Here is a 20,653-nt window from a genome sequence, read left to right as displayed (position 1 = left end):
TCCACATCATTTATAAGGTATCTTAGATATATGCTTTCAGTACATAACAAAAGAAAAGCTAGGTTTCCTGTTAAGAACAACTACTGCTGTGTAGTGATTCTCCATTTTTGTTTCTGCTGGTTATAAATCATTGCAAATGTGGAGCCCCTTGCATTCTAGGTGTCCCTGATCTGAGTGATAGACATAATAAAGACACCCCACCATTGTAGATTCACTGTAATCAGCTGATGTGGTGTCAGATTGGCATGTGTTTTGCACGTGGGTGCTCACCACCTGCACCGGAACACATCTATCACCACATGTCGTGTTTGAAATGTATTCTTCTGCTTAGTTATCGATACTTATAGCTCATGCATGCCGTGTATCGGGTGTGTTTTTCCTGCTCGTCGTTATGTAATTCCACTCCCCGCTGCCTCTTTTGTTATAAGCGGGACAGCGTGACGTCATCACCTAGCTCGGGGAAGGGTCTGAGCGGCTCGCGCGGCTGCTACTGCCTCCAGTCCAGGGCACGGGCGACAAAACAAACAGCGGCGGTGCGTTAGCTTAGCTAGCTGCGCTCTAAAAAACGGAATAGACCTCTTGGTTTAAATATACTATTGCATGTGTGAGTGTGTGCAGATAAGATAGTGCACGTTGAAGCACTGACTTGAACATTTTTATGAATCTCGCCCTGCTCGCTAGGCACCATGTCAGACGCTGCTAACGCTACTTCTACAGACAACAACGGAGACTCCGGGCTAAACGGTGAGCAAAATGTTACCAAATTACTGGACTGTAACCGCCTGTCAGTGTGTTTACTCTACAAATAACGAGTCAATATAAACTACTGTGTGTTTATAATACGTTTGTTGAAAGTTTTTAATCGTTAAAGATAGTTTATTCTTCCCGTTTATCCTTTTTTCTTCTTCGGGTACATTGAAGGGTGGACGTGGAACGCAATGTTCAGTGTGTTTACTGACAGTGAGGGAACCAATAGCGTTGAGACACGCTTGACTGATGTGTTGCTAAGCCAATCAGCGATTCACTCGGAAGGCTGGAGGCGGGTTTAAGCTTTGTCAACAATGCGAGATGGAAGAAGTCAGAACCATGGATGGTCAGAACAGTCAAAAACTGGGATGGACATACATCAAGACCATTTACACGAGGTGGCTGTACTATACAGTCCGTAATATCGTTAGAAGCAACATAAATCTGCGTGAAAGTTACTCGTTTGGACATTTTATTCGAAAAAACTAATAAGGGATTTCTTAATCAATTTCTACATACATTTCCATTAACAAAAATGCGTTCATTTCATCTTTTACAAGTGTGTGGAAATGTCTCACCTGAACAGTTGTTGGGATCAACTACATGCATGAACTCGGCTTGCATAAGCCATTAGAGACGTAAACAAAGGCATGTTTATGAGCCTATCGCACTGACTCAGGGGCTTAACGTTGCTTTGAGAGCTGCCATGGTTAAAGTTTTACCACACTATGGGGGGGTCGTGACTTGGCATGCTATTTATGGCCACAGTGACAAGAGGACAGACGTTTTGGACGTGAGGAAAGGAAGGGAAAGTGTTACAGCACTGCACTGTGGGAACATGGAGGCTGCTTGATTCAGAGCCACACTGTAATGGGCAAGACTCAAACTTTTCCAGCCACTTTATGTATTTCAAGAGACACACACGTTATTATTTTCTTAGGATTGGATAGCCAGTGATGGAAAGTTGTTGTTGGACGAGATGCAACGTTTTTTAAAATTATTATGTTCAACTTTGGTTTGCAGACTTTTTAGACGACTTCAACTTTAGTTATAAATACTTTGTCTGCGCTTTATGCCAATTAAAGGAAAAGGACTGGACAAATCCTACAAATATTACACAATGTTCAGACATATTTATTGTGGTCTAGGGCTCCATAATCCCTTTGCTATCACAACATTTACCCAGCACTATTATTGATTAACTTACTTTGACGTTTGATTAAAAGACGTACATACTACATCTGACTGTGACAGAATAACTTATAATAACTTAGGAGTGCAGCAATATGTTGGTACTGAGGATAATGTGTTATTTTAAAAATGTATATCTTAATAATAGACATATGATAGTATTGTGAAAATACTCCATTGCATGTTAACCATACATTCTTCACTCATATTATGTGTGATTTATTTTTGCTAAAAAGTGACAATAAACAAAGTTGAAGATGAATGTCTAAATATTTTTGTAATAATATTATTATAGTGAATTGTTCTGGCATTGATATACTTGTAGTAACGATCTGATATCATGTCTGCAATATTATGAAATTGTTCTGGTGGCATTGTTGCACCAGATATGAGACTGTACAGAGCATGTTTAGGGACAATAAGACCTTGCAGTGATTAGATTCAGAGCCAGCAGTGTGCTCTGTGTTATCTGAGACTTATGTTATTTCTGGCGTTTCCTGGAGCTCTCACACTACAGTCATTTTTATTTCATTCCTGGGATCTTCAGGCATCCTCTGACCCTCCACCCTCCTGTCCGAGCCTCAGGATCAGTAACTCAAAGAGGTCTCACCCCGTCTGCCCCCTTTTAAACCCGGCCAACAGCTGACGGCTGCTCTGTAACCAGAATATTCTGCAGCTTTCGCTCATGGCCGTGTGGTTTTAGTCCCTGGAGCGTGGACAATGGGCTGTCGCCGGCAGCTTGGCTTGCTGTCCGGTGATGTGTAAGTGCTGAGTCGGGGTCAGTTCCAGGGGGGAGGGTTGCACATTAGGGTAGCGGGTATAACTGGCCTAATGCCTGAAATGTTTAAAAATGGAGTCCACTGAAATCCCCTGTTAACACGGTGTTTAAAGAAGGCCTTCATCTTCATTTGAGTGAGGAAATCAGAATATCTTATTTATCCTCATGGAAATTGGGTTTCCTTGCTTCATTTTAGAATTAAATAAAAAAATAAATAAGAGAATATTTCTATAAACATAAGAAGTAAAGTATCACATAGCTAAACTAAAATAGCACATCATATTTAAATAAACATAAGGGAAGGAACATGTCCAATATTTATATAAACATAAGAAATTAAATGAAAAATGTGCAATTCAAAGTCAAATAAAATAGAAAGAAATCATATTTAAAGAAATAAGATGCGAAAGCTAAATTGTGCAACACATTTTTTGTACAAGTATTTATATAAACATAATACATTAAAGTAAATTGAGTAAAAAAAGATCTGATGACATTTTATTAGGATATATAAACATAAGAAGTTAAAGTGAAATATAAAATAATAATAAAGATATATTATTTAACAAATATAAAGGGAAAGTAAAAGTGTGCACATAGGAGGCGTGTGGTGTAGTGGGTTGTCAGTTGGTGTTGGGATCAGGGGGTCACAGGTTCAAACCCCACTGCAGTCAGCATGCCGTTGTGTCCCTGAGACACTTCACCCCAAATTGCTCCTGTGGGGATTGCCCACAGTATTGAGTATGTAATTAGCTTTGGATAAAAGCATCTAACAAGTGACATGACATGAAATGTAATGAGGAGAAAGTGTCTTTAAAAGCTGCACAAAAGGAATCTTAGGAACGTTTCTCCCTGTTTCCAAAGTGTGTTAGCCCCCCTCTGACGTGCCGGCCCCTCCAGGCTGGAGCTCACGTACCAGCAGGCCGGGCGTCATATATCACGACGTCTACAACACTCCTCATACAGTACAGCAGGCCGTTACCTCCGTCACACAGAAAGAGATTTACTCTTGAACTCGTCTCACTGACAGGATCAGGATGTCTGCCTTGTTCTCAGCTTAGGACCAAGAAATCATTTTGACATATTTGGTCTCTTTCTGATCCCCCTATTTGTCGTTGGCTTAAGAGACTTACTTTAAAAAAGCTGTTAAAAAGCAAACAATGTTATGTCCAATATTTGACTGCTACTCCACTTATGTTCCACTTCCACTTATGTTCCACTTCCACCTCCACTTATGTTTTAGATTTTGATTCTGAGTGCTGATAGATATTGTGACATGTCATAGTCGGTGCAATTATATCATTTATTATGTTTGCAAATCCATTTATCTCATGGTTCTGACTAAAACGATGTGTTCTCTCACTGCTATATTGAGACACAATGTAGGTAAAGAATAAATGAATTACAGAGCCCGGGGAGGGTTTCAAGAAGAGATTCAAGTGGTACATTAATGAGAAGATACACATTAAGGATTGTTGGCACCGGGGTTGTGTCTAAACCGGGAAACAGGGAAGCTGCTCCCTCTTTCTTTTGATGTGCTTCCTCAAACCAAAATATAGATTTTCCCTGTAAAATGTAAAAGTAACGCCAGAAAACAAAATGTTTGTTTGTCAAAAACTGTAGAATTACTCCAGAAAAAATGCAGTCAGACAGCTTTGTTTTTACAGAGCTCCGACGTATCTAATATATTTATAATGTATATATAATGTACTCCATCATCTCCATAACAAACATAAAGTAAGAATCTGTCACGAGAATATACAATAAAATACAAATATTGTTGTAAACATAAGAATTTAAAGGAAAAGGATGAAAATCAAAGTCCAAAATATATTGTTTGAAAACAATGTTTAGAACCTTCTTGCTTGCGTGCTTGAATTTATTTGTCAAATCTTCTGACGTACACGATACGATGCACCACAGTGAGAAAGGACGTAGTTAAACGATGCTTCCAACTTGCTTTCTTGTGATTCGTGGCCAGTGTCAGTAAATATCCGGCTCCTCGGGGCATATCAGATGCTGCCCCGAGGAGCATCTGATGCTCTGAGCAGGAAATTGGCGTATTCGTTTATTGACACGACTTCACGCTAGATCCTTCTTATGAGCTGACCCTGACACTCGGATCCGGACATGTGACTAATGTTTATTTTTATACGCACAGTCACAAAGTCTTGCAGTTTCATTTCATTTTCAGACGAAGCAGTACTTTTGTAAGATCTTTGCAAGTACACATTTAGGTTTTACTTTATTTAATAATGGTTCTCTCCAAAAAAAGAAAAAACAATCCAGGAATGTAATTCATTTAGTGTTTACATTTTTGTATTAATAAGAAAAATATGAAACATTCGCAGCAAGGACAGAGGTGGGATAAAAACGGTGTCTGTTGTCTCTCCTCAGGGTCCTGGGTGGAGTTGGAGATGAACAGAGGCTCAGCGGGGGCCCCCCAGCCCTCGTCCCCAGACATCGCGGCTCCCAGCCTGCTGCCCCCCCCTGAGGTGGAGGAAGAGGAGGCCATGGTGGGGGGGCTGGAGCACGTCCCATCCTCGTCCTCCATCCACAAGGGAGACATGGAGAAGATCCTGCTGGACGCCCAGCACGAGTCCAGCCGCAGCAACTCCTCCTGCGACAGGTAGTGTTATGGCGCATTTTCCACTACAGCGCGGTTTAAGCGTGCCGTGCCCGGCCAGTCTTTGGTTGCGTTTCCACTCGGCGTAGTTCCGGCTAGCGGCTACTTTTTCACAGTTTTCTGGCTCTCCAAAATCGAGGTTCTTTCCGGGCCAACAACCGGGCTCAGTATGCTAAACTAGTGAGAGAATCGCTGGCAACTTCAACAAAATGAACATATTTGACCGTGATTTAATTGTAATACACGTTTCAAAATTATGCCGAAGTAACAACATACTGATACCGGTTAGTAAAAACCATGAATTAATGCTTTGAGAAGTCTGCAGACAGACGGCAGGCGACAAACCTTTTAAAAAGCGTGTTTTCTGAATGGAGATCGGCTAAGCTAACGCACTATATGCTCCGACCGTCCACACTCACAACAACGGCCTAAACAGACATAAATAAACCAGCGACTGTATTCGCCATGAAACAGACACGCCTACACTGCGTTACTATAGATACTACCCCAGTTCCTAAACTGTAATGGAAACGCAGCATAAAGTGAGCCTGGCCTACCAAGGCCTAACGAGGCCTAGCCATACCGTACTAAGCCGAGCGAGGCCCTGCAGTGGAAAAGCGCCATTAGAGGGGAACAATACAGATGTTACACTGCATTGGACTCATTTGTTTACTCCCGTAACATAGTGACATCACTATGTAACACTCGCGCCTCTATTGTCTAGGGCTCCAATACATTGTAAATGATAGGCTATATCTCCAAGTGGTTGACCAATCACAACAGAGCCGGGCCAGCCAGTGGACCAATCACAACAGAGCTGTGCCAGCCAGTGGACCAATCAAAGCAGACTGGGCTCTGCTTTCAGACAGAGGGTGAAAAGAGGTGCTGTTGATAAATCAATTTAGTTAAACTCCAAGTGGTCTTAAAATGTATGGAAAGGGTCTTAAAAAAGGTCTTAAAAGGTTTTACATTTGACTTCAGGATTCCTGCATATACCCTGCAATAATAAAACAAATGTATTCATTTAAAAAACCCTAAACTGCATAACTATGGTAGAAAAAAGGTACTTATGTTAATTAAAAGTCAATATAGTATAATATTCTTTCTTTAACGGCTATACTCATGAAAAACAGGCTTAACTACTTCCTTATCTTCTTGTTATTGAATGTGGATGAGAGCACAGGAATTTGCTCATGCTTGAGGAATTTGAAGAAAGTCATGAGTTGTGGGGTTATACGACTCCGTGTTCATAGGGGCCGAAGATATGGGGCACGTGGTGGAGATGCTTCCTGTCCCTCATGACTCCTTCAACAGTTACATCTGAACCTAAAGCCAAAATAAAATCACTTCCACGCTGTGAGATTATTACCCTGCAATCAATATAAAAACGTTCCTTTTTTCTTTGAACTTCAGTGTCTTCTTTCAACGGGAAACAGAGCAGAGTTTATGTGTGTGAAGGAAAGTAAAATCCAAGGCTTTTCAAATCGATCCAATCTGGTCCTTTTACAACAGTTCGGGTCTTTTATTGTGAAAAATGAGATGCAGTTAAATGGATACTTAAAGGAAAACTACTTAAATAGGACTTGTTGATCAGATGCTTTCACCATTTCCCCCCTTTTCATCTGTCACTGTGAAAAGTGCTGTGTTGGAAGAAGTACTCTGATTTTAGACTTATTAAACTGTACTTATATTTACACAAAATTGTACAAATGCTTTCTTACAATTATCATTCCTGCATTCAAACCCTTTTTTAACCACCAAAAGTAAGCTAGGAGCAGTCCTTAAACATAATGGTCTATTTCAGATTTTATATATTATATATTTTATATAATTACTAGATTATGGTGCTCCAGGATATTTGAACGTAACATTTTATGTCAACGTTTCTTTTTGTTGTTGATTTATATTTGTATTCTCTATTAGCTAATAATTTCAATCTGTAACTAAAGCTATGGAATAAGTGTAAAGGAGTAAAAACATAACATTGGCTTCTAAAATGTCATGGAGTAGAAGTGTAAAGTAGCATAACATTCAATAAAATATAGTTAAAGTACAAAAAAGGGGGGCCTCCACTACTGGGAAATTGAAACCGGGAGACATATACTATTGGTCGCTTTGAAACCCCCTAACTTTCATTAATATTCCAGTTGTAAATCATCCAATCATCAGTGGGCTTCTCTTTCGTCGAGTCAGCTTTGACAGCTGCCTAAGAGCTGATTCAACTTCTCAAATTAAAAACCTTAATGCAGCATGCCTCCCATTTTCGAAGGCACGTTAGAAACATCCTGACCCTTCGACCTCCGGCCACATCCCAGAGCCTGTGTGTTATCTTCCTTCGATAAAAAGAGCTTATCAGAGGCAGCTGCCAGTGAGTCACCTGAGGATGTTTGAGAGGGGAACGCTGTGTCAACAACACGCTGATCTGGAACAAGCTGCGACACAAACATCAGCGTGGCACAATTTGAACACAACAGGGTGTCACATTACACAGATTGAATTAGGGAAATGTCCTGCCATGTAACACAATCACCTGAGAGTGCAGGAGCAGCAGGACTTAATGCTGTGTAACACATCACACTCTGTTCTAATCAGGGACTTGTGATGTCAAGACTTCTCACACAGAATCTTAAAGATTGAATATGTGTTGAATGCCTATGTGAAGCACTTTGAATTGCCTCTGTGTCTTAAAATGTGCTATAAAAATAAACTAACCTTGAACCTTAAAGGGGCAGCTACATCACTTTTTAAGTTTATCTTATATTTGTATGTGTTCTTACATTTTTTTTATTTCTCATATTTCATTCTAAAGTGGACCAACCGTCACCAGACCCAATTCCCACGGGATACATGAAGTCCTCTGGTTCTGATTGACTTCCACCTCAAGGAGTACTGAGCTCACCTTTAACTAGTTCTCTGATCTGTGTTTTTCCGCAGCCCCCCGCGGCCCCACAGTCCTCAGGATGACGGACAGATCATCTTTGACGTGGACGTGAGCGGCAGAAGAGACAGCCTGGTAAGAGCTCCTTCCCTTCCTCAGGTTCTTCCATCAGTCTGTTGTCATGGCAACATCAACCACCGGCCCCGAGGTGCACAAGCTGTCTGCCATAAGTTTCCATGGAGATAGCTGCCGCGCCCAAAGTGGATTCCTGCTTTCCTTTTTACAGTGTTGTCAGTGTTGTCACCATTACTGGACTTAAAACATGCATAAATATACACAACATGCCATATTTGTATTTTAATAAGTGTGTGTGTGTCTCTGTCTCTGTCTCTGTCTCTGTCTCTGTCTCTGTAGTCAGAAGAGGACCCCCTGGAGAAGGAGAGGGACCTGGACATCCTGATGAAGGACGCAGACTGGGTCGCTGATTGGTCCAGTCGACCGGAAAACATTCCCCCCAAGTAAGTCTCTACTCTGCAACGTGATGTTTCCATGGCAACTGAACACACACAGCTGACTGTTTGTCCAGAGGAGGCGGTTAGTCGTTACAGCGATTAATACGGTCCGAAGCACAGATAAAACAGCAGCTGTCAGAGGCTGTGAATAAACCTCTGATGCTGACGACGTGTCAAGAGTTGATTGTTAACTGAAAGTTTAGCATTTTCCCAGAATCCTCAGCGCTGTGTCTAAAGCGACTGTGGTGTTTGCAGGGAGTTTCATTTCCGTCACCCTCGGCGCTCCGTAACTCTCAGCATGAGGAAGACGGGGGCCATGAAGAAAGGAGGAATGTTCTCCGCAGACTTCCTGAAAGTCTTCATCCCCTCGCTGCTGCTATCACACATCCTCGCTCTGGGGCTGGGGTGAGACACACACACACACACACACATCACCTTTTCCCCCATATTCAGTGGCATAAATCACCAGTAGGGGGAGCTGTTTATCTGTGTGTGAAGTGTCAGAGCACCTGCTGTCTCACAGTGAGCTGCTCCAGATGACACATGTTATAATCACCCTAAATCAGATAATGTCCCAGCAGTGATGCCTTCAGGCTCTCCTCCTACGAGACGCTGAATGAGAGTCATCAACTAACCTGTCATCCTCACAACGTCTCTGTTGGCCAATCTATTCTGTTCCATATCAGCTGTGGTGCTTCTCTATGAACTGTTCATGAGGGTGCTTAGGATAATGGATATCTGTCATAATCCTCCTTCATACACCAAACTAGTATTACAAAGGCACCTCATGTGATTTAGAAAGGAGTATGCTGGACCTTTTTAAAGCAAATCAAAGTTATATATAAAGTTAAATATCTGATGTGTTTTATTGTAAGCATAAAAAACCAAGTCAAATTCCTTGTATGGGAATAGCATTCATCTTTATCCTGATGATTACAAGTCAAATGTAAAAGTTAGATCTGTATGAACAAACACAAGTGTCATATTTTTTGTTTACGTTTTCCACCCTATTTAAAAAAAATGGATGCTCTCTTGTTGTGCCCGCTTTTGCAATAATGAAGTGGCACGCTCAGTGGCCTCATAAAACATACAGAACAGCATATTGATTTGAATTTCTATTAATCATTTTATGAAAATATACTCAACATTTGTGCTTAAAATGGATGGAAACTTGTCAATTGGGACTCTAACCTGCTCTCCCCCCCCCCCCCCCTCCTCAGGGTCTACATCGGGAAGAAGCTGATCACCCCCCCCACCAGCTCCTTCTGAGGAGGGACAGAAGTTTAGTGCCTGAGGCGCGGCCATGAGATATTTCAGAAAGTGTTGCTGTTGTGAGAAGAACGTCCCGTCTCTTCTCACCTCTGTCCCACCTGCTCCCCCCCCGTCCCCCCCCCCCTCGTCCCTGAGATGTGTTCTCAAGAGGAATGCATCTGCCTTCCCCCCCCGTCCCCCTTCCTTTTGTTCTCTTACTATCTGCAGAAACCCCCCCTTTTCCCATGCTTTTTATCTTTCACTCATTTGTGTTCAAAAAAGAATTTTCCCTTTTCCCCCGCGACTGGGTTTATAACGGGGGGGGTGGGGGGGTCGCAGCATCAAACCCATCTTCAACCCCCCCCGAATTGATCATGTGACCACAGATTGTGCTACCACCTCCATGAGTCTCCCGACGCTCAATCTCAAAAAGGCGAGCTAAAAAAAATGCCTTTTTGAAAGTAGCCATTTTGTTGATTTTCTTTAGATTTTTATCGCGTTTTTGTTTCATTTTTTTTTTTTACTTACTCTACAACAGGTGGTTTCATGAGAAGGTGTAAGGATGGAAGGAGTTACCATAGTGGACAAGCTGAACCACAAGCGCTCGGGAATTGCACTGGGGAAGTCTAGACGAGAGAGATTTATGTGACCTTTTGGTTTTTCTTTGATGGAAACTAGAAAGGACCTGCAGCTGAACGAACAGTTTGCAAAGCGACGATGACCGGAGAACAGGGTGTAGATGTGCACGCAGACACTGGCAGAGTTCTGTTGCCAGGTAGTTTTTCTTCCAGTTAGATTCCTGGTTTGTCTGCAACATATCGTAGAGCTGCTCCACTTCCTGTTAGTCCATATTTAGGTGGATTTTGAAGTAATCAAAAAGGAATTGGTACCAAAAAAAGCTCCAAAACGTTAGATTTAGAATCAAACCCTGCTTGCTTTCTTGACAAGTATTTTAAGGATTTTTTAACGGAAGAAAAGTCAAATATGAATGAATTGACTTCTAAGATATTGCTTAGGTAAGGCTGCTGTTTTTCCGGTGGTAGCCAGACCTGTTTTCTAACACTTATTCCAGGCTTTTGATTGGCTGAGGAGGTTCAGAAACTTCTAATGGACTGAAGGGAGGTTAGTGTTGACCTGACTGGCTCTACTACTTTAAGGACTTAAACTTGATATCAGACCCTACAGCCAGACTTGGGTCAAATCACATTTCATTTAGATAATCTAATCCAATCAAATGCAGAGAACTTTATTCCTGCATGACGTACAAAGGTGTTTTTTGGCATCCAGAAGTCAATTCCTAGAGATCTGGTATTTCAGGAACTCTTTTTGACGCCCTGGTTCTTCCTGCTTCTTTTCTTCTTCTTCTTCTTCTACGTTTGTTGTATAGGGTTGTGACCTATAGGATGACGTAATGAGTTTTAAAGGTGAGAATTAAACTACCTGCTTTGTTGCCTTTTAGAGATATTAATTTATGATTACTGCATTTCAGTGTTACATTTCACAGAGCAAGAAAAAAAGACGACTAGAAAAACATATATAAGTTTGCACGTCACCATAGGAACGGTTGCGTTTGGTATATAGATTTATTTAAAAAAAACACTTATTTTTACTGCGAATACTATCTGACCCAGTGGGTGGTCCCAGTAAGCTTTACCTTTTAGTTTTTCAATAATAATTGACTTGGTTTTGAACCCATTTCAGCCACGCAGGTACTGTCGCTACACACCTCTCTGCCTGTGTCTGATAGCAGTGTTTCTGGATGTTTCCTTCCTATTTGGTTCGTCTTGTTTTTAAGATGTTGTCCCTGATTCTCCGAGAGATTGTGAACGCACAGAGAGTGGGAACAGAAGCCCTGTTGTTGACTGCAGGGCGTAATGTGAACAGGAACAGAAAAGGTGTGGAGAGAGACTTCCCTCAGAAGGAGACGCTCTAACAGTAGATATTATTGTAATGATGCATTGCTTTGATTTTCTTTTTCCCAACACATTGGAATAATTAACAAACATTTTGTCATTAAATATGACCTGAATGAAGGATTTTGCTGAGTGTGCTTTTTTTAACATTTTAACAGTCCTGAATGAGTTGCTGTTTAAACTTCAATTTGTATTAAAACCTACTATTTCTGAATACCTTTAATCTGATGAGTAACACACTCAGGGTTTTAAACATGTGTGTAAATCAGTAGCTGAGATGAAATGTGAAAGCAAAAAAAAACTAAATTCAGCAAAAGCCTGCTTTAAATTTCTTGATTTAATGACATTTTAAATACAAATTAATAGTTGAATCTTAAAGGGGCCTTATTATACTAATTTTCATGTTCAAAAGGGTATTTTTCAAAAACCCAAAGTGATCAATGTCCAAAAAATTGTTTTTCTAAACAGCAGGCAAGTTAATATATGAAATATTCAATTAACTTCAACATGAATCCAACAAAACTCAAACGTATCTTATCAATAATGCCACATAAGTTCTTAAAGTGGACAGAAACATTTCACATTTTAACATTTAGAGCTTAAGTGAAGATGTCCTGCATTATTTTAAGTGTAAATTGTAAAATCAACTCTTGAATTTACTGTTTTTTTTTTTTAATCTCACAAGAAATTTCTTTACTTTTCCTAAATTCCTTTGAGGTCAGTTTGACACTTAGCTCAGGTTAGAAGATGCTACATGAATTTATGAAAGCAGCACTTGTTTATCGTCTCTTGTATTCAAAGTGTCCTCACTGGCCCTGCTGTAACACACCTGTTCGTGTGAAGTCTCTGCTTTCAAACACAAGTGTGGAGTTGTTCTTCGCAGAACCCTCAGCCCTCTGACTTCGTCCTGGATGTTTGAGCTGCTTGAAACCAGAAACTCATCAACTTTCAGGAAGTCACCGTGTCAGCGCTGGCTTTAAAGAGTGGATGTTTTTCAGTGGGGTTTTATGAGGGTACTTATACAATAAGTGTAGTAGACGACGATGAGTACACGGTAAGTTTGGAGAAACAGACAGGAGTGCTAGAAAGGAAGCTAGTGGGTGCAGCAGAAAAACATTGAAACTATCCCTTTAACTATTTGCAGCCGGTCAATGGGACCACACACAGCCTCTCTCTCTCTGTCTCTCTCGCTCTGTCTCTCTCTCTCTCTCTCTCTCTCTGTCTCTCTCTCTCTCTCTCTCTCTCTACTGGGGAAGCACTGCACTCCAGTGGCAGACCCTCTGCAGTGCTGACTGTTCTCTTCTTTCCTTAAATATGTTCTTTATAAACGATTACAATGGACTTTATTTTGCTCTCATATTTGCTTCTATTTGGCTGCAAAGATTACAGGTCTATGTGTTTTTTGAGAGTATCACAAACCAAACTTAAATGTATTTCACAGACCCTTATAACATGCCTATTGTGGACGTAATTAGTCACAACTGTAGATTTGCATTTAGGCCTTTAGTATGATAGGACTTGGCCTTAAACTTTGAAGATATTTGATTGTCTTTCTTGCAAAAGGGTAGAAAATGAACCCTCTTCTTTCCTCCAGAAAGCCTGCTTAAGTGCAGCCGTGGGACACACATGTACTCAGGTAATGAACCTTTGAAAAGCTTTAATTCTACTTTCATCACAGGTCTTCACTTCGAACTCGTTCAACGGTTCCACTAGGATTTGTTTGCACTGAAGGATATTCAACATCACTCCTCCATACGTGTACCTCTCCCTCTCTTAATGAATCATTATAAAATGTCTTGCTGAAGTCCAAAGTGGATTTATGGATATGAGGCATTGTGTGTGCTTTCCTTTCTGAATGAAATATACTTCTAGTGCTCCACATCTAAGAGAGAACCTCCTCACACACACATCCTGTACGTTAGTCAAGGAATGGTGTGTGATGTTTCAGATGAGAACATTGATACCACCATTTTTTGTTGAAAAGGAAACTAGCGACGAGACACTGTACATGTTCCAGTGTCAGCCAAAAGGCACATTTTTGAACTGTTGTCCTTTGGCCAGACTCGAAATTAGCCAGTAAATAAACAATAAATGACACAACATGTAAATTAGAACCGGAGAAAGTAAAACATGAAGCAGCTGAACGGGATGAAAAGCTTAGGAGAGCGGAAAGCATCATGAAAAATAGGATGCAATAAAAACACATTGATGTTAAGCAGCTAGTCAGCAGTCAGAACATGACGACTAGGATGCAATTTACATTACATTGCATTTAGCTGACGCTTTTATCCAAAGCAACTTACAATAAGTGCATTCGACCAGGAAGATACAACCTTGAATAAAAACAGAATCATATAAGTACATCAGGTTTCATAGAGCCAAACATTTCAAGTGCTACTCAACTGGCTTTAGATAAGCCAGCCCTTTATTAGTATATAAGTGCTTTGTTAGTAATTCAATCGCTCGAAGTGGAGTCTAAAGAGATGAGTTTTCAGTCTCCCCCAGAAGATGTGTAAGCTTTCTGCTGTCCTGATGTCAATGGGGAGCTCATTCCACCATTTAGGAGCCAGGATAGCAAACCCACGAGTTTTTGCTGATGGGAACTTGGGTCCCCCTCGCAGTGCGGGTGCAGCGAGCTGTTTGGCTGATGCAGAGCGGAGTGCACGTGCTCGGGTGCACGGTTTAACTTTATTTATTTATTTAATTTAAAAGAAGGAACTGAGGTTTTACATTTGGACAGTTGAATAGTGTCCAGTCTGTATGCTAAGCCGGTTGCTGGATTCAGCTAGGATACATACTGATCTGTAAAAAAGTTTTAATAGAATCAAAACATTTGTAAGTATAAAATAAAGGAACAAATACACTAATAGAATATTAAAAGTAATGTGGGGGAAAAACCAAACCATGGAGAAATACAAAATAACAACATAAACATGAAACACATTGTGAAGTTTGTATTTGTTTTTGTATGTGTTAGTTATCTTTAAATACATTTTATAGTATACATTTGTTTCATACTCCATACTCGTGTAACTAGAAAATGTCATATTTTTTAAAATGTCAAACTTTTCTCTGAGTTTTTGATTAAATATAATTCTAAGTGCAAAATTGTTTAAGGAAACTAGAACAAATGTTTAATAAAAAACAAATGCATGAAGCTAAAAAACAAAGATGATAATAAATAAGATATTTATGATGGCAGAGTATTTAGTCAAATATATCAGACATTTTTAATGGATGAAATTACAAAATGATTGGACCCTACTTCATGCTAAATGAATAGATATTGAAGTTGATGTGACTGCTTTCGTGTGCCAAATGGAAGTGTCAGTAAGCCTACTAAATACAATAGATTTCAGAAGTTCACATAAGAGAGAAATAATGAGAGTAATGCCATGCGCCCTCCTCCAGTCCTCCTCCGCCTTCCCTATATGGAACCTCAGAACACCTGTTCCCAGCCAATCCACGCACAGCGAGACACTCGGCTCCTCCCACTGCAGCTGATGACGTTACCATGGGTTACAGGGTGGTGGCCAGCCCCATCTCCATCCCTCTGGTGAGGAAGACTCTCCTCCTCTCAGCACTGCAGCAGCTCTCGGTGCCACGTGAATCATTAAAAATCAGAAATAATTCAGATTACTCACGAGATCATCTTCTGAGGAATCTGCAAACACAGACAGCTGTAATGACTGTAAAACACTGCTGTGTTCATGAGTTATGGATAAGGTGGATTATAAAGTCAAATTGCAAACACACGGAGCCATCAAATATAGAAAGAGTCATTTCTAGTCATATTTATTTATAAAGTCAGAGGCATGCGGAGCGTCTTCCTGTTGGCAGGCGGGTTTCCTGTTTGTCTTTCCTCCTTGCACTTCCTTTTGTATGTACAAGGAACAAATGTGGGTTAAGTGCCACTCAAATCACTCCTTTAATCCCCTTTGCAGTCAAACATCTGTAGCAAAGGACGATTTAATATTAATATGGGCTTCTTATTCTTCGTCTCATGTTGCTGCCTTGTTGTTAGTCACTGCCGACACAGTGACGTAGCTGCTTCACACCAACAAGCAGCTTTAGTGTATAGAGACGTTCAGTGTCTTCTATGGGAATGGCATTGGGATTTGGTCATAATGATGGTGGCACCATAGTTAGCAGGGTTCATCCTCTTGGGACAATGAATCCTGCTAGCAATCCAGGACCATGATGCAGTTGTCGAGGTATTTCAGTTTGAACTAAAGCGATACATTGACTGACCGCCTGAATAACAAACAAAGAATCGATTGAATTACCCCGACTCAGTCTCCTGAAAATTGTGTTCAAAAACAATGACACTAATTTTTAAACGAGTCATTTAAAAAGAAAATCTCAGAATACTTTGTTTTTCTGGATCACAAACACAGTTCGGATCAAAGTCCATTAAACACTGTGTATGGAGGAGGTCATGGTGGATAGTTGGGTCAAAGAAACACAGGACTTTCTCCATATTTTATCTTCAATACATTCATTAAGAAAGAGGCATACGTGTGGTGTGAGTGCCTAAATTAAGTTTGTTCAATGTAGGTTTTGCTTGTTTGCACCAAGTAAATAGTCTTCTTGGGGTTGAAAACCTTTCTTTTTGGTATGGATGCCTAACCACTATAACCCTGAACATGTGTGTCAGTGTTTAGGGAGGACAACCAGAAGACGACTGAAGTGATTAGTGATTCAATATCTGTGTATTCCATCAAATCCATACATTTCTTGGTTTTGACATTCTTTTTCAAAACATTTGCTTCGTCATCATGGTGCATGCTGATGCGTTTCAATCTCTCTCTCTCTCTATATATATATATATATATATATATATATATATCTAATTAGCTTTATTCACATTGAGAAACTGCTTTGTACTGCCTTGCAATAAAACTATAACCTAATCTAAAAAGCCCAGCAGAGAGTGCTACTGATCTCCCTGCAGGTCCTACATGTGTTCCTTCCTGGCCAGAGACCACTCTTTCAACTGTTTATCGGGCACGCTGCCAACTTTCCTCTCTAATGATCACTTGCCCCCCCCCCCCTGTCTGTCTGTCTGTCTCTCTCTGTCTCTGAGCGGGGGGACATGTGTTTTGTGCTGTGGAACAATAGCCCTTGGGCGTGGCTGCACCTTCAACACTTTGCACTTTGCACTTTCCACTTTTGACATTTGGAAATCAGACTGTCTGTCTCTCCTGTAGAGATGAACACACACACACACACGCACACACGCACACACAGACCACTGGGAGAGGAAATGTGGTAGCAGCAAAGCCATTTGCTGCCTGCCCACCACGTTGTTATGGAAACTGAGTGGACATGAACTCACTGCTGAAATGTTTCCACGGTGCAGGACAGCTTTGTGTGTGTGTGTGTGTGTGTGTGTGTGTGTGTGTGTGTGTGTGTGTGTGTGTGTGTGTGTGTGTGTGTGTGTGTGTGTGTGTGTGTGTGAGAGTGTGTGTGTGTGTGTGTGTGTGTGTGTGTGTGTGGGTGTGTGTGTGTGTGTGTTTGTGTGTGTGTGTGTGTGTGTGTGTGTATAGAGTGTATAGAGTGTATAGTGTGTGTGTGTGTGAGTTAGCTGTTTCTATCGGCCATTATTGATCACCATGCAGCACTGATTTATTTATACCTCACAGCCATTAAGCTCTATACTAGGGTCAACTAAAAATGGAAATATGTCCATTACAAAACATTATTTATTCAGGTACATATTCTTCAAATGACAATTTTACTGTAAGTTATATGAGCTGATGAAGTTAAATATGCGTTTTTCAGGATATAACTAGTTGTCTTGGCCAAGGGTTGATTATGAGACAAAAGGCCCCGGCACCTCTCAAACATCCGAGCAAGACGGAAAGACTTTAAGATTGCTTTGTGTCTTTTTGTTGTTTTGATGTGTCCCTTTTGAAGTCAATACACATCTCTCTGAGTTTGTTTCAGATTCTGTTCATTTTGAGAACCTTTGTAGTTTTGTTGTGTTTCTTTGCAGGAGTTTTGAGTCTCTGCCGTCGTTGTATCTATCTGTGGTTATTTTGTGTGTCTTCGTAGTCATTTTGTAGTCACAGTTGAAGGCCGGGGTGGGGGGGCCTGACATTTTAGGTCCCTGGGCATGTGCCCGGTTGGCCCGTTCAGTAACCCATTCATGTTATTAACTTGTGTTGTTGAGGGTATTTAAAGCTCATTAATATAATAAGTCCCTCGAGACATTTACACCTCATATTTATGCTGCTTGTCTAGAGTTTGCTTAATGATATTTAATGATCCGGTTGGGATGCATTGTGATGGACTTACAATGCCTGCTTGATGACTTGAAGGGCGTTTAAAGCAATGATACAGTGGCAATAAGAATGACGAGCCTTGAGAACACTGTCAAGCTGTTGAAAACATGTGGTGTGCAGAGATGATAAGCCTCCACCATACTCCTAATACATGTGTTTTTTAAATATGGACTAAGAACAAATAAGATAAGATGGACCATTATTTATCCCCCTAGGAAAATTCACGTGTCATGGCAGCAATGGAATAAGAAGAAACAAAGATATTACACATGGAATATACAAGGGAATACATAAATTAAAAGAAAAATAAGAAATAAAATAAGAATAAACATGTATTTATAGAAATAACAAATAAGGGGAGTGTGTGTGTGATGTGACACATGCAACGTACACTCTGGCATGAATGATATCATTTGTGACAATAGGGATGTTTTCCTACATCTAGCCACATCTGGCAGTCAGAACAACAAATATTGAGTTACACTAATGTGCGTTTCTGGCCTAATGATGTAAATGTATTGATATTTACGTAGCTCGCATACCGACTGCTACAAACATACTTTCTGTGTACTGCAGCTGCAGTGTGGTGTACTGTGTGGTGGCAGATGTGTAGCAGTGTGACACAGGCAGTGTGTTACTCTGCTTTACACCAGCTAGAGTCAACTGTATTAAATAAAGTATAACCTTGTGTGAGCAGACCATGATGCTGAGCAATTGTTGAGGTGGCAAATCCGAACATGTGTATGAGTCACACTGCTTGATTTTGCAGGGGTTACAATCTATATAAGACTAAGATTGGGTAACAAGTACTTTCATGCCTCCTTTTATTTGCCGTCCCCTGCCTAATATTTGTATGTGAAAAAGGTTACTTTATCTTTTTAATTTGTCCAAATCCCAATCTACATGAATATGTAAACTGTGTATTTAGATGTTTGAATAAGATGGAACAAAATTTAAAAGTGTATACATACTCTACAGTGGAATAAAAAACTGCTTATTGTAAAGATAGATAAATATGTGGACTGTTAACAGATGGATATGATATAAACACATGAAGAAGACACTTCACAGAGCCCAGTCTTCTAACCTGTGGGATGAATCTGTCCTTGGAATCTGTCACCTGCTTTTCACACAGTTTTCCTTCCTTGTCATTACTACATGTATCTGTTTATGACTCAGTATGTTCTACACATGTCCTGTATCATATGTGTGCTGTAGACAGGCTGGTGCTGAAGGGACAGCGCCCTGATGGACAGGGTGTGACTGTGGATCTTTCCATGGTGCTGATCACTTCAAACTTTCTCCCAGACACGCCCTGCTGAGACCCACAGCTGTATGACACTTAAACCATGACACAGCATTTACTGTCCCTGACAGGCAGCAGCTCTCTGATGGATTAGATGTTTATAGAAAAAGTCTTTACTTTGCACAAGAAAGGATCAGATCACTCTCGGACGGGCAGATCTGGTGCATGTCTCCACACAGGCTACAGGTAATCTCTCATCGGGAAACCACCTCCTCCTTAGCCAATTGGATCTGTATTTTGACAAAGGCTGACTGGAGGTCTCTCCCTCATATGCCGACTCGCACAGGGAGGATATTGGCTGGAGGCTATAGGAGCTAATATAGACTCATGAGTAAGCAGACTGTTTGCTGATCTGTAGCGCATTTCCACACATTCAGATATTACGCAGATTTATTTCTCTCTCCAAAGTGGGAGTGTTTTCACGCAGCAGATCTTTTGTCACTGTGCGACCACCTGCGCTTGCAATCCAGCAAAAGGCGGTGGCTGTTCAGCTGAGAGAAGAAAAAAAAGGAAAAGCTGAGCATCTGTTCAGATTTACTCCCCTACAGAAACCTCACCGCCGTCACCTGCCTCACTTGCTAGACTTGCAATGTCCACCGCCGGGGAAGTACCAGCGTTTTTTAAGAGCATAGGCTCTGACAGCCCCGCCAGGCCCAGGCAGAAATTCTGTGGCATGTTCTGCCCGGTGGAGGGCTCCGCGGACAGCAAGACGCTGGACTTTGACGCGCTCCAGGCGGGCAAGGAGAGGAGTGACGGGCGGGTGATCGACCGGCAGACCGACATCTCCCAGCCCAGGAAGGTGGAGATAAGGGAGAGCACGGGGAAAGAATACCTGCAGAACCTGGATGATAAAAAGGTACATGTATCTGATATTAAAGGCTTATGTCTTGTGTTTTCATGTCTTATTTCTGTCATCCACGTTTAGATATTTGCGCTATTTTCATGCACAACCATACGAATGACGCTCATTTGAGTTTGCCAGTCAACTTGCCATGACTACATTTCCCAGGAAGCAGTGTGGTTATGTAATATACTTGTAGATGGAGGGGCCCCACCATGCAGGGCTGCGGGAGGGAGTGGCTCTTGTCAATGGGGGCATGTTATCCCCTCTGCTGCACATTACAGTAATAAACTGTGGGGATGTTTATGATCTGCTGAAGTGTC

At 41.1% G+C, this 20,653-nt stretch overlaps 2 protein-coding genes across 2 annotated transcripts in view; both read left to right on the top strand.

Moving 5' to 3' along the window:
• The first annotated feature begins 437 nt into the window (after window positions 1-437).
• On the top strand, window positions 438-12,016 carry bnip3lb (BCL2 interacting protein 3 like b). The gene is made up of 6 exons (XM_079657794.1): window positions 438-744; window positions 5,114-5,345; window positions 8,277-8,355; window positions 8,635-8,738; window positions 8,988-9,137; window positions 9,953-12,016. Exons 1-6 carry the CDS (start codon window positions 687-689, stop codon window positions 9,999-10,001), a joined length of 672 nt encoding a protein of 223 aa, XP_079513920.1. The 5' UTR covers window positions 438-686; the 3' UTR covers window positions 10,002-12,016.
• A 7,818-nt stretch (window positions 12,017-19,834) lies between these two features.
• dpysl2b (dihydropyrimidinase like 2b) overlaps window positions 19,835-20,653 on the top strand; it is a 31,815-nt gene continuing 30,996 nt past the window's right edge. The window contains exon 1 of the mRNA XM_079658002.1: window positions 19,835-20,345. Within this exon, the coding sequence (XP_079514128.1) occupies window positions 20,079-20,345 (267 nt within the window). The 5' untranslated portion in view covers window positions 19,835-20,078. The remainder of the gene's footprint in view (window positions 20,346-20,653) is intronic.

Source organism: Notothenia rossii (genome assembly GCF_949606895.1).
Source record: "Notothenia rossii genome assembly, chromosome: 11".
NCBI classification, from domain to species: domain Eukaryota; kingdom Metazoa; phylum Chordata; class Actinopteri; order Perciformes; family Nototheniidae; genus Notothenia; species Notothenia rossii.
The sequence above is the reverse complement of the archived record's forward strand: the minus strand, read 5'-3'. Positions and strand labels throughout refer to the sequence as shown.